Source organism: Falco cherrug, chromosome 4, assembly GCF_023634085.1.
Source record: "Falco cherrug isolate bFalChe1 chromosome 4, bFalChe1.pri, whole genome shotgun sequence".
NCBI lineage: Eukaryota > Metazoa > Chordata > Aves > Falconiformes > Falconidae > Falco > Falco cherrug.
Genome location: NC_073700.1, coordinates 97689687 through 97704648, shown reverse-complemented (window position 1 = coordinate 97704648; position 14962 = coordinate 97689687). Strand labels below are relative to the sequence as shown.

At 44.2% G+C, this 14962-nt stretch overlaps 1 protein-coding gene across 3 annotated transcripts in view; it reads left to right on the top strand.

Moving 5' to 3' along the window:
• The window catches only part of ULK4 (unc-51 like kinase 4), a 249705-nt gene extending 236128 nt beyond the window's left edge, over positions 1–13577 (top strand). For all 3 annotated transcript variants that reach the window (XM_055707054.1, XM_055707052.1, XM_055707053.1), the window contains exons 36-37: positions 10032–10120; positions 13162–13577. In XM_055707054.1, coding sequence (XP_055563029.1) covers positions 10032–10120; positions 13162–13246 — 174 coding nt within the window. In that variant the 3' untranslated portion in view covers positions 13247–13577. The remainder of the gene's footprint in view (positions 1–10031; positions 10121–13161) is intronic.
• The last annotated feature ends 1385 nt before the right edge of the window (positions 13578–14962 follow it).

Below are 14962 nucleotides of genomic sequence, written 5' to 3'. Positions count from 1 at the left end.
TTTTCACAACTGACATTGAAGTATTCGGTCAGTCTGCAATGGCTGCTCTGTAATGACACTGGCGGGGGTGTAGAATCAAATATGGGACCTGCTCATGATTTCAGAGAGCAGCAAGAATGAAGAGTCTTTGTTGCAGTGGCTGCCGTGCTGCGGACGGTGTTCCTGGAGGAAGTCACTTTCCCCTTGCTTGGAACGTGTTTGCTTTTTGAGACACCCCACACACTGATTAGCGCTGTTCTGGTATTTCTGGTATTTGGGTACTGGAAGGCCCAGTGTGATTATTAATAGATAACAGGAGCTGTCTGAAAAGTAATACTGTCATGGTCAACGATGAGAAGTACGCTCTCTTTTTGCATGGACAGATGTTTTGCTTCAGGTTGTACAGTGAAACTGGCAGTTCTGAAACCCGCAACCTGTTTATTCGATTCATGATTCAAGGCCAGTGTAATTCCCAGTGACTATCGCTGTTGTTTTCATTATGGAGTCCTAATTCATTGTTTCTGTGGGCACAGAAGGATTGCCAGACTCATTTGGTGTTTCAGTGCACTGTAATTTTACATAGTGCAATACTGTTGAGATTGCCTAGCTGTGTCATCTGTTGGGCTCATCACTGTTACTTCCTTTTGACCTCCTCTCTGTAATTGCACATGTATGACTTACTAGCTGCGGTAAAGATACTTAAATGCAACTGGGCTTGTTAAAAAAAAAATGTGAATAGACCAAAATGATTCTCTACGAGGTCAGTGAGGACCAACTAGGTAGCTGTTTGCTCTCTGCCAGCCAGGCAGAGCCATCTGTCACATGACAATGAGCAAGCATGGATTTCAGAAGTCCATTTGTTTTTATGACAGTTTTTACAATTTTATGGAAATTGGACCATTACATAAAGCATAATTTTGCTCAGAAATTGGTGTTTTATAGACTTATATCCCTGTTCAGTCATTTACATTTCTAGTTGCTTTTTACATAAAGCATACATATAATGATGCTTTTTTCCCCTAATAAAAAATCTTCAGAGCTTTTGTTTTGCTTTGTTGGGTTTTTTTCAGTATATAAAATACTATCCGTGTTTGGTATTTAAGGAGAACCTCAAGGGTTCTATGCCCAAGCTTTAAGTGTTCACATAAACCAAGTCTATAGGGGCTACAAAGGAGCTAATGTCTAGTGCTTTGATATTTAGCTCAAAATGGTAAATCATAATGATTTTCTAACAAGATTTTGCTACTCTTTTTATTTTCTAAGTCTGTATTTTTTATAATCTGTGTTAGTTTTTAATTTAACTCATTATTTTCCTGCTTTTTTTTGGAATGGTAAATATAACACATTAAGTCAAATTGTACAGATTTTTAGTTGTTGAAGTCCTGTGTTCGAGTCCAGATTCTGACCAGTGTGAGCATGAGCTTGCCAATTTTGTTTCATCCTCCATGAAAGTTAATCAATGCCATATAAAGGTTTGGCTCAGGGGAAGCTAGGGATTTTGCATACTAGATCAGACTTGAATTGCACTGCTAGATCTGTGTAATGACAACTTTGACAGCATCTGTTCACATCGCTCTGCCTTTGTCAAGGCACAGTAGTCTTTTCCGTATGAGAAGCGTTTCAAAGCAGGACAAGGGACAATGGCAAGTTGGAGGTATTACTTTTTGGAGGCTGTATGCATTAAAAATCAAATTCTTCAGTAAACTGCAACTTCTTGACAGTTTGTAGGGGTTTGGCCAGTTCACCTGAGCATCACAGGCATGGCTGCTCGAGGGTTTGTGTCCTTAGATATAGAAGTATTTCTGAAATTGGTAATTGCTTGGTTGCTTGCATATTTCTCTTGTATGGTAATTGCCATTTAAAGGTCAACACTTTCCAATATGTTCTGGGTGTCACTGGTTTTCCTAATAGTGAGAAGATGAGTTATCTGTGGTAGTGATTCTTACCCTTACAAGTGTATAAATATTTGAAATTGTTTGAATTGTCATAGCATGAAATATGTCAGTGAAACATCTAGGTTCAGCTGTACTAGGTGAACATGAAAAAAACAAGTACGTGAAAAGAAAAGGCGGCCATCACTAACCCATGGAACTTATCAGTGAAAGTTGGCTATAACTCAAAAAAAACCCCACTTTGCAGTCAGACTGTTTTGTGGGTTTATGGGGAGATATAAGGGATTACATGCTGGAATTCAGGGATCTTAAAAACGAGTTGAATTATTAGGCCATAAAAGACAGCAGCACTGGAAAAAGTCTCAGGGATCAACATTTAAGAGGGACTGGGAGTTACTGTGAGAAGCTATTTTAGGAGAAAAGCTGATGAAGAGAAAGTGACTGTGATGGATACTTGAATGTGAGAGATGCAGGGAATGATGAACTTGAGGGGAGATCTGGATATGCAGAGAAACTGTCTGTTGTTTCGGTGTGTGTTCATAGCTGCTTTTAGGGGTTTTTGCTCTAAGACAACCAGGAGCCTCTATAATAGCTCCTAAAGGAACATAAATGTAGGATCTGAGCTTAAACTGGACCTGCTGTGGTAATAAAAAATTATTCTAGTGAATTTCCCTGTTCCTTTTGTAAGGGGGAAGTTGTAAGAGACCACAAGGTTGAGGTGTACGTGGGAGGTGGTAGTCTCATCAGATCCAGCAAGGTTAAGGACAGGCATCTGCCTGGGAGCTGCAGGAATAGGGATCTGAGGGGCTTGCAAGGTTTGTGTAAGATCAGTATGTGGCCCTGTTTTGCTAAAGCTGATGTCTGAGGCCAGCTGGGATCATTATTTGGACAGAGTGGAAACTAGTCTGAAGTGGTACCTCAGGGAGTTGTTGGCATGCAGATGACAGATGAACCTGTGTTTGCACATGAGATCACCAGCAACAGGTTGGCAAGTGTTTATTTTTAATGTTGTATTGACGTTGGGCTGGCTTATGAGCATGTGTAACTTGTCGACACGGCAACACTATGTGGAAGTCTCCTGTAGCACCTTTGAGACACCTTTAGCCAGACAGGACTGCCATTTGCTTTTGCTAATGGAGTTGCTGTGGACAGCTGGTTCTAATGGACAAGAAGAGGTTGCCCTATCCAGTTCTGTTAAGTCAAATGTTTTAAACTAAGTAGTTACAGAGGATGTAAACTGCAATAATGGGTATTTTCTGGGTTATAAAGACATCTTGTATTGAAAGTGAGCTGGGAACACTTCTCACAATAAAAAAACGAATAAAAAGTAATGAAACAAGACAGAGAGCGGCCTTCCGTTCAATAATTACCCCATGGTTTTACGAACCTTCTCTTATGCTTAGGACAATGCCCCTTAGATTTGGTAATTTTACAACTTCACAACAATCACAGAGGATGCCTTTGTGTGCGTTGTGTATACGCTGAAGGGCAGAGAATAGTCTCAAAGTGGAAGGTGTCAAGAAATGTCCAAAATCAATTAACCATTATCTAGTGTGTGGGAGACGTTCCTTGTCTCTCTGTGAACAGTCCTCGAGACAGCGTGGCTCTCAGGCTGCCAGGGAAACTGGTACGTTTCCAAGTTACCGGTGGAAATTGCTTTGAACTCAGAATAAACCTGCACACACATACAAATTAGAAGAAAACAAAACATGTCAAATGAAATCTTGGCCTTATCAAAGTCAAAAGGAGTTTGCTGCTGACTTCAGTGGAACAAGAATTTTTTTCCATAAAGAGGGGAAAAAAAAGATTTTTGAACTCTAAAATCAGAGCTAAGCTGTCTGATGTAGGGTGGTGGTTTTTTTTTTGTCACAGATACCTGCTTGTTTTCACATGTATTTGCAGGATCTGAAGGCCACAAAGTCTTTGTAATTGTGTGTCTGCAATCCCTGCCTGCAATATGCTTGCCAAAGCACACCTGGAACACTCATGCTTTTGTAACTTTCGTTTCTTGTTTTTATGGTCCAGCAACATTGCTCAGACCTGTTCAAATGAGTTGGCCATTAGTAACGTAAATATAACTTGTCCGACTTGATTTGTTCTTCCCACATACACGTTCTCTGTCTGTCTCCCTGGCTGCACCGTGTGTAGAGAGGAGTATCAAGGAAGCATGCTATGATGGGGAGGGGAATGCCAAGGAGGTTTTTACCCTTTTAGAATGAGCTCTCATACATTACGGAGAGCAAAAATAACTTGTGGCCGTCCCAGTGAGCATGCAGTGTCTCTGCATGCACACTGTCCTCAGGTGTTCCCCTGCTATACTTGCATAACCTGGCAATCATCAATTTTCATTATACAACCTGCAGATTGGTTGCACCTTAGCGCATTGAAGGCTCCAATCCCATGTACCTGCTGAGAGCATGTCTAATAAATGCCAGATTGAACACCTCACAAAAGACCATTGTCTATATCTGGGATTTTTCTTGCCAGTTTTAGTTGGTTTGGCTTTATTTTTTAAAAAAAAATTCCTGCCACAGGTATAACATTGGCTTACTACCTGAAGTGCTCCCATGGTAAACTGGGAATTTGTGCTTAACTTCTCCGACCTGGAGAGCCGTGCTGCCTCTCGCCTCCCTGCCGAGCCCCTGTGCCATGGCGTTATGCACTCATGGCATGGGAATGGTCCAGACCTTCCTGGCTAGTGGAAACCATGCTGCTGCAACAAAAATGTGACCTTCACCTGCCCAGGAAAGGGGAGAGGACTACAGGAGAGCACAGGAGCCCGTAGCCTGCTGTGGGGCACTGAGAAAAGGGTTGGAGTTGTGGTGTCCGCTATCTGGACTATGAGTTTTCATTTGCTGTGTTAGCAGTCCGAGCTCCAGAGAGGAGAGGGAATTCGGGTAACTTCATGCTCAACATGCGGATTTCCGTGTCCTTTGGCAACTATGTGCTCCCTATGCACCGTGCAGATATCTCAGTCTCAACTTGGGGTTCCTCTTTGGGGGCTGACACCTAAAATGTAATTGTTGCAGCCTCTGCTTAATAGGGGCTCCTAATGCTTTATTGGCTCTGGCCCTTCATTACGGAAAGTGGTGCTACGTTCCTTTCTAAGAGTAATTAAGCGTGCAGACCTGCAGAAGTGACAGATCTGTTTGATCTGTCATAGGAAGTGATGGATCCATTTGTTATACCTCCTCTGGGCACTGCCAGCTTAATGTATATGCTTGGAGAGGGATTTGTAATGGAAGAAATATTTATATTTAGTAAGCCTGAGCACAATCACTGGGTCTGTTGGTTTTATTTCACATAGACGCTCACCAGAATGTGTCCCTGTTTGCAGTGTCATGCTCCCCATGAAGGAGGAATGGCTGCATATTTCTGGCCATGTTGTCATGAGTGGTGAATGACAAACCAAGTGACATGTTCTGTTTGATTACTGCAGTGCTTGCGAATAGCTCAGTGCTGGCAGCCTGGGAAGAAAAATACCGTTAAATGTCCTGAGATAAGTCGTAAGATGGGCCACAACACTGGAAGGTTTTCTCCTCCTCTAGCCCAGGCGCTGTGCCTCATTTCTGAAGTTGCTGTCCCATTGACTTCCTTGCTGGGCTTTCATGTCAGCTATAGCAATGTTTTTGATACCAGTGTGTTTTGTGACATTTGTTCCTTAAAAAGTGGGAATAAGGTCACACTAAGCAGCTGTGAATAGCCATCAGCTTTCAGTTACCACCAGCCCGGATGGCATTTGAAACAGCAGCTTTGGGTGGGGATGAAAGGCTCTGTGTCCTACTGGCAGTGCCTTCAGCCAGCCAAAGGTGGAAGCAGGAGTGAGAAGTCTGAGGTGCACATTTAAAATTGCAGGGACAGCATTTACTACGGAGACTTTATTTGAAATAGTGTCTAGAGGGCAATAGGAGTGTGTTTATTTAATTTTTTTTATTCTGAAAACTTGATTTTTTTAAAGTATATTTCATGTTGTACATGGGGTCCCAGTTAATGCACAGAAAAAAATACGTTGCTGATTGGTTTTACTGCAGGACTAGCTGAAGATACGACTCCCATTCACAGAAAAGCCTCCAGCTGGGAAAAAAGTGATACTTTATTCACAGCATGTGTTTATATTCAACTGATGCTAACATTGGACCTATAAGTATCTGGTGGTTCTGATAAACCAGCCCACAGCTGCTCCCGTGTTACTCATCTGGCTGCTCTCAGCCAGTGTTGGTAAGGTTGAGCAAGAACTTGAGCTCACTAATCCTGCAAAGGTAATTAGCTTAATTGTGTTAAATTTTGAGGAAAAAGTAAGGAAGCATCACTTTATGAGGTTAATATATGTGTGTCTGGGAAAGAGAAAAAGCCAATTTCTGAGAAAGAGCATTTATGAAATGCCTTGCTTGTGTCTGTGTATTTTGTATCGCAGGCACAGTGATGGCTTGTGGAAAAGCATCCGTTGAGCATGGAAATGGTAAACATCTCTAGCAGCTGTCTATTTGATAACACTTGAAGGTGCAGCTAAATATGCTCCTGAGGCCTTTTCTTCAACCAAAACCAGTTTCAAATAGAAAGCTCCTTATTTATACCTAGTCAATATATTTTGCATTGTTTCCCAGTTTACTTCGCAGTCATCAAGCTTACAGTTTACTTGAAATCCCAACAAAGCAGGAGAATTTACTTCTTTTCAAAATGGTGAAAGAGGAGTTTACTACTAAGGTCATTTAACTCAGCCATAAATTACAGAATGAATTATGACTGATCAGAGAAAGCAGTTCAGTATTATGAAACCAGCCTTAAGAAGAGTAATCGTCCCTTAAGTTTCCATGCTTTCTTGAAACTTGAATTGCAAAAATCACTTCTTAGACCAAGAATCCAAAATTCCTCAATTTATTAGTGAAGACAGTCTTCCAGCGAATGTTTTATATTACATCTTTTCCTGCACTTGCCTTTAGCAGCGCTATAATACCTGAACAGCTCTCCTAAATTTTAGGAAATACTGATATTTACGTGTCAGTTACGGTATTCCTTATGGCTTATCCTTGTTTAATAGAATTGAAGTGAGGAAAACTGCTGAATGGCTCTTGGCTTAATAAAGAAAAGTAATTTTGAAATTCTTCTTAAATTGCAGTTAGTGTACAACTAAACTGAGATTTAATTACGTTTTTAATTAAAGAAATAGCTATTGATTATGTCATTGAGTATGTGTTGTAGCCAGCCCTAACGAATAGCAATATTACCAGAGATCATGAAACTAGTTGTTAAAATTCCAAGTGAATGAGAACTAGAGCTGGTACGGATAAAAGGCACAGCAATGTTGGGCAGACGAAAAAGATAACAAACTAAAGTGAAAAATACATTAATTTTTAAAGTTTTGGTTACTGATGTGTTTATGTCCTGCCATAATTTTTATCTAGGGAAGGAAATATGAAGACAAAACCCGAACAATTTTTAAATGAGAAAAATGGGTAAAGTTTTATCTTGGGCCTTGAAAGTGAAGTGTCTTTCAGACAATATTTCTCGTGAGCTTTATGTGAAGCAGGATGTAATCTGTTGTGTGGGAGAGACCTTTCTGATCACTTGGGGCGCGACCAGATCTGCTACGCAGACTGATACAAAGGGCCCGGGGGTGCTGACAGCACAGCGTGGGTGGCTGGGGTCCAGCCGGCGGCAGGGCTCGCCCCGTGTTCGGCCTGCAGCTTTCCTCCTGCCTCAGTTCATCCTCTCCCAGGCCTGCGGTGTGGATGCCTGCGGGTAGATAGAAAGCAGTTTTCTGGACGCTGGTGATCGAGAGTGGGTGGGCAAACCCCAGCTGCCCACGGAAACCCGTACAGCCATGTTTTTGTCTGTGCAAGCTCCCCATGCAGGTGGCGCTGGGTTCTGTTCCTCACCAGCACCCCTTGGCTTGTATGAAGCTGTTAGCTGAGGCTCTCAAGAAGATGTGTCCTATATTTGTTTTAGACTTAAACAGTCTGCAGGCTGCGCATGACGTTAAAAGCCTGATCCTTTCCCTCTTGTTGGTACCATTTTTAGTGCTGAAAGGATCTTATTGAAGCATTTTATTAGATAGGGGAGTAGCCCCTATGGATAGGTATCGCGGGAGCCTATTGCTTTTGTGGCTGAGAGCTGCTCTGAACAGTGAAGTATAATAGGGAGATGGGGTAGATGATCTCATGCGTCTTTCTGTCTGTCACGATTGCTGTGCGTATAAAGCCGTTTTAAGCCTTTCCATTCAAATGCATTGTATCCACAGAAATGTATTCTTAATAATGACACACGGCATGCTGCAACACAGGCAAGCGTATAGTCAGACCCAGTGACTCAGTTGGACTAAGCTATTGTTTGAAATTGAGCATTTTAGAATTAAAACTTTTTATTGGTACCAGATCTTATAACAGCATATTTTCAATGTTCTGTTTATGTATAATGCACGAAGGCTCAGAGAGTTGTACAGATGTCAGCACTCAAGAGTTAGAATGTATTAGAATCAGAGATATCTGTAACCTTTATTTGACCTGGTAGTTTTATGAAGCATGATGCAGTCCCAGTGACCTTCCTCCCCCCATGACCTCTGGCTCTTTTAAGTGTGCAGGATAAACAAGGGGTGTGAATGCAGCAAGCACAGAGCGCTGCAGGGCTGCAGGTTACGGGGAGGCATTGGGCAGAGGCATGAGCACTCTTTAGGAACGGAAAGCAACGTTTATGGTGAAAGCACTTTTTGCCCTGTATTGCAGCTGTATTGTTACTGTTAGATGTGGTGGTGTTCTCACATTCAGAAGCCAGATTATGAAACGTCTTCTGTGTCTAACGGGTGATAAATACAGAAGAGTGGATTACTGAAACATCAGCTGAAAGGGTCAGATATAAACCTCAAGAGAGTAAAAAGGTTTAATGACCTGTAATCAGGATTTACCAATGGTTTGCACTCAGGTAATGGCATCACTTTTTTTCCAACACACAGGATGCATTTTAGTTTACTTCGTTCCCTGCTACTGCTTAACTACAGGATGTTATGATTATAGATGTAGTGACACTGTTGTTGCAGAATCACTGCTGATAAATTATGGTGGGATGGCAGCTGTAAATACAGCTTCTCTTATGATTTAAGAGGGAGATGTGAAGGTGTATCGCCCAGATGCTTGATCGATGGTAAATAGGGCCAGCCACAGCACGCTACAGCTTAAAAGTCCTTGCCAATTTTTGGGATTAGAAGTCATTATTTCAAGCATTAACCCCTCCAGTATCAAAATAATCAGCTGCTCTGGTACTCCTCTTTTCCCTTCTCTTCCGCCAAGTTTTATTTACCTTTGCAAGCAGGAACTGACATGCAAGCCTTTTTTTTCAGTGATGTTTTGAGATACAGGAGCTTCTTCAGCAAGCTGCCAAGTATTCAGTGTGCTTGTGCCACAGTGCCATGCAACTTCATGTCACATCCCCTGTGACCTTCCCATTCACCTGCTTAACTGGTCAGGAAACTTGCAGCCACTTGGAGCTGTGTAGTTATACTACTTAAGGCTGGAGAAACAATAAACAAGTCATTACATATCAGTGTGATAAAACACATCAGCAGCAATGTCAGCTGTAATCAGGGCTCACTTGACGCAAAAGGGCATATAGCTTTGGTCACTCAGTCCCCTGCTCTGTAGGTGACAGTCCTGTGCAGTTAATATGCCTAATGACTGACGAGGGGCAAGAAAAATTTCAATGTGCAGCCGCCAACACCACAGTGATTTTAACCTGGCTCCTCTCAGAGAAACCCCACGCGTCCTCATCTGAAGGCTGATGCAAGCTCGCTTATTTTTTCCCTGAAGTGAGAAATGAAAATTGCTGCCTTCCCAAGATCTCCCTGGAATTCAGACTAAATGGGGCTTGTATTTGCATTGGTACAAGGACGAAATCAGGATTGGCAGACTGTGATGTGTGAATTTGCACACATACAGGGACTCAGAACAAGAATGAATCTTGTTAATTAAGCCAAGACATTTTAGATGGTCTGTGCCTAAAATTCAGTCCTGTTCAGTAAAAGGGGCTTTCTCTTAGGTCTCTTTAATGTCACATTCCATTTGCAGTTGTAATAAATGCTGTAACTTGTTTCCCTCTCCCCTACCCCACGAAAAATGACAGAGAGGAATTTCTTGCTAAGCCTTTGATAACGGTTCTTTCTTTTTGTTCCAGGTAACTTCAAACAAGAAGTGCTCAGAGAGCCTGAAGAATGATGGCGATGCTCTTATCCAAACTCTAGAGAGCCTGGCCCAAACTGCCAGGTGAGTTCCCTCAGGCTTCCAGGAATTTCCAGGGCTGAGAGCACTCACCTCCTCTTTTGTCTGTAATAGTCTACGCCTTCTGTGTAGTATAAGCTGCTCAGGTTTCTGTCCCTGGCCCCTCTCCCTGCACTGCTCTCCTCCAAACTCCTCTGTTCCGAGCTTGCTGGCGTTTCTGCCATGTCGTCGTCACGCTTTGATCCCCAGCTGCGGAGAGCCGCAGTGTGCTGCAGTCCAGCTCAATGTGTGTGCACGTGTCGGTTTTTTGGTGGTTTTTTTTAATGTATCATTTTGTTCCAAACCCTTGGTCTCTATAATCAGGTACAGGTCAGTAGCTCTTGGCGGAGCGGGCTAGGTGCACAAGGTGACATTTGTGCCCTGTTTTAAAGTAATTGTGTTTGGTGCACTTGCACGCTGATGACTTGCAGCTGAAGAACAGAACTGCTTTTGTTTAAGAATACCTGTGGCTTCTCTGAGAAGGCACAAGACTTAGAGGAATGCTGTGGCCTCCTTTCAAGAACAGAGGTGCTAGTACCAACAAGTTGGCCAAACCTCAGCTCATCTCCTGTAGACTTTCCCTCATCTAATTCCCCTTGGATATACGAATTAATGACTTACTGTTCTCTGCCCCTCAAAACAAATTTTGCACTCTTTCCGTGGTCCGTTCAGCTTCATTTTATTCCCGGTTGAACTAAAATTCATAGAGAAATTGTAGTTTATAGATCAGTTTTTAAAACTGGTAAGACAATCTTTTCAGTGCTCTTTATGCTCCCAAACACAGGCTTTGTATGGGTCAGCTGTCTGGGGAAATCGGCTCCTTGACATTATGGCAGGGTGTACCCTGTGTAGGAAGGAAGGAAGGGGGGATGTGGGCAGATGTGCATAGGAGATGCTGGGATGCGGTGAGCGTAAGGAGATGCACACTGAGGACTAACCAAACCTGTTGAGAACAGTCTGCATCCTTCTTGCATACTCAGCTGCTGACTCACAGGTTTTTGTATGACACATTAAATTATTTAACTAAAATAAAACGTCAGCTCTCCCGAGGAGAGACACTGGCACTGCCACTGAAAAAGACAGTGGGAAAAGATGGGGTTTCCTCTTTTAGAACCAGCTTTCACTCTGTTTTGTAGCATTTCAGCATTAGATGCACTAGACAGCTCAGTCGCTGTCTTTGAGCCTGCTTTTCTGACTGTCAGTAGTTGTCTGTTATCTCCACATTTCTGTACTGAGAAACCCAGATACTACAGAGCCCCAGATACACAGCACTCGCTCTTACTTGACACAAGATGCTCAGTAGACCAAATTCTAGCTGATGCCAGTGACAAGTGTTTTGATACATGAGGGTGAGCCAAGTTCCTCCGCTGTGCCGAGCTCCCGCACTGCAGCAGCGACAGGGGAGCCCCCGGCAGCTCACAGATTTCATTTCCCCTCCTCCCCGTATTTAGGGAACACATGTCCCTATCTGTTTGCCTCCAGAGGAAACTGAAAGGGATTCCATCTGGATCTTGGGGCTGTAATGGACTCAGACACGGATAAACTGGCAATGGGCAGGCAGGAGAAGCCTGGGGTTAGCCAGCTTTACCAGGTTTGGCTGAATGGCTGTTTTGTTTGTGGAGGTTACGGATATTCTGCCATCTCCCCAGATTCCCTTATGTGGCATCTTTCCCAGAATATTCCTGATGACCTAATAAACTTGGTCTCCTCGTCTGTGCTTTGAACTGGTTTAAGAAGCCTCTCTGTCTCCAGCAGAACAGAATACGTTTTAGAGAAGGCTGCAACCGAGATCCTGGATCTAAGCCATCCTCTGAGTAGTCTAAGATCCCAGGCCCTTCCACCCACACGTTATCTCTGGGTTGAAGTGATTGAGGAATGTTTTTGCTTTGCTCATCTCTTACAGACAGGCTTCTAATATTCTCCCCTGCCTGTGTGGCAGAAGGAGGGTTCCAGCCAAGCAGTCAGGTGCCAAGAGGGGCACGGCTTGGAGGGCAGGCTGGAGGGCTGGAGGGCAGGCTGGAGGGCAGGCTGGAGGGCAGGCTGCTGCCAGTGCTCCCCTGCTGCCGTGCCGCAGCCGCGGATTGCCAGGCTCCCTCGGCGGTACATCCTCAGCTGGCCAGGGCAGGCAGCGTGCAGAGTGACACACAACCAGCCCAATCTGCTTCCTAGCTACGTGGAAGCAAATCTACGCTTGAAAATGTGGGATCGTAGCCATTTGTTTTTCAGTGAAGACAGTTGCCAGAAGACGAATTTGTTTCAGATAACTACATTTTCTGGTTTAAACTGCTGCTCATTAAGACGTTGGCTTAGATAGTGTGGACTGATCATTTGAGTTTCCTGGCTAGCTCTGCGCTCCCCAAAGCGCAGCGTGCTGGTAGGTGTTTGTCATTAGAAGCAGCTGAGGAAGTTGCAGATTGATCTACCAGTGACCTTCCTGAGCTGAAGACTTGTTGCTGTGGACTAGCAGTGATCTGTTAGAGCCTCTGTTCTAATGCTAGAAAAAACATGTGTTTCCAGAAAGAAAAATCAGGCAAAATATGTATAATAAAAACAGGTGAGGAAGCCAAGGGCTCCACCATTCAATCTCGAGGAAGCCAAGAGCTCCACCATTCAGCCTCAGACCTGCAGAACTGCGTGTGGTGGGGCAGTCGGTCCTCTTGCAGTGTCCGAGTGTGAGAGTGGAGCTGCCTCCCCGCGTGGGGCAGCGCTGTGGGAAGAGGGCTGTGTGGGGGAACATGCCTTTCTGCCAGGCTGGAAGTGTGCGTGTGTGTAGCTTCGTGGGGGGCATGATAAATTGTGTCTTCTTTGTACAGAGGAGATTGAGTGAGGTAGCAGGTACTGTGAATTTGAGCTGAAATTCATTTTTACACAAGATTTTGCTAGAAGGCAGAATCGCTCATTGCATGTTACTGCTTAATAGAAAAGCGGGTATACAGTGCAGTTAATGGCTATTAAGAATTTTCCAGCATAGATAAAGGCAAATGTGGAATTTGAACTCATGAGGACATCTAATAGATGTTACTGTTGTTACTGTTTTTAATTCCTAGCTCTCACGCTGATGTTGCTGTTGCTTCCTTGGCATTTGAAATTCTGAGAACGGTGGGACATGAAAATATCAAGACTACCAAGTGAACTGTTTTTGACCAGCTTACCAAAATGCGCAAGTTGCGTGTGCTGCTCAGCGCTGCAGTCCTGCAGGAACAGCTTCAAACGAGCAGAGCAGATGTAACTAATTTAGCAAGCTGAGCTGTAGCTGCATATGGGCGTATGTGTGAATTTGGGAGGCTTCGGGAAGGGAGGGAAACTGGTTTTGGGGGTGTTTGTTTGTTTGTTCTTTAAATCCCTGTAAGGATGAATTCTTCATCACTACTTTACCTTGCTGGAATTATGTGATATAGCTCAAGTATTTGACAGCCAGAGATTGAAAAGTGTAAATTAAATAAGTAGTATAGTTATTTCACAATACAGACATAAAGTGTTTCATTATTTTAGGCTGCTGTTAGAAATGTTCATTTATCTTTTGGACCAGGTGAGTGCCTTGGCTGTTCATCTTAAGGGGTCACCTCATGGCTAGGGCTGGCACTAGACAATACCTTTTTATCAAGAAAGACAACATTCTTCATCGCACACAACCAGAAGCAGCCCCTGCAGTCCCGTAGAGGTGGTGTGTGTATACGTGGCATGCAAGCAGGATGGATTTTTATCAGGTTTTTACCCAGTAGTGTGGGGGTTTTTTGTGAGACTGTGTGCCTCTCTGTTGCCTAGCGCTGCACAGCTTACGCTGCGCCGGCGGAGCGGTGTTCTCAGCTGCCAGCACTCCCAGCTGGAGCTCCTCTTTTAAAATAGGTGAGGCTATGAGCCTGGCAGTTTGTCATTTATCCCCAGTAAAAGTCGATACCCTAGGAAGGGTCCTCCTGAGCTAGCAGATGGCACAGCGTGTAAAGAATTAGATTTTTCTTCTCCGTGCGTGCCCTGAGCGAGCACAGCATGGCCAAGTCTGGTACTATGGCCACTTCTTCCCCGACGTTCATCTTCCAAAGCAGCAACTGCACATTCCTGCCATGCCGACCGAACATGAGCAGGTGCCTCATGAGAGCTGCTGCTACAAGCCTGCTCTTGGGACAGCCCGGTTCTCCGGTGTGTGGAGGCGAGCAAACACCCCAGGTAAACAAACCCATTTCACCCTGTACATTTTACAGGAGTTGTTTTAAGTTACTTTAAATACCACTATTTCTCATAGCTTAACAGCTGGAGTTAATAGCAACAGGGAAGAGCTAAGTGGTGGCTGTTGCTTGGTGGTGTTTTATCGTAATGGTCTTGTAGCAGGAGCGTGGCCGAGAGGAACAAAGCTGAACCACTGGGTGAGCCTTGCCCCTTTGCTCTGCTGGCGAGAGCGTGGGCAGTCTGCTCTGTGGCTTTGTTCAGCTCTCATCATCTCGGCATCCCAACTTCAGCCACGATCCTTTGCAGCCAAGGCCCCCTCTGATCTTCTGCCGGCAAACTGCCGCGCTGAAGTGGAACTGCCTGGGAGTGTTTGTTCTTGGCAGAGGCTGGTGACAGCTGCACCGCACAGATGTGCAGAGCCTGTGAATTAGCCAGCAGTTCAGGAACCACTTTCCCTCCTTCCAACCACCCAGGTGCTGCCTTGAGAGAAGCCAGTTACACACAGGTCGTATCTCACACTAACTGAAGACCGAGGACACTTGAAAATGGATTTAAGCTACTGAACCAGCTGATAGTTCGTAAGCAAAGGATCTTCACCTGACCCCAGAAGCGAGTGTGCAGCTGGCAGGCCAGGCACCATGTAGTTGCCTGACATCTGGCTAGACCTGCCCCATGCTGCAGAGC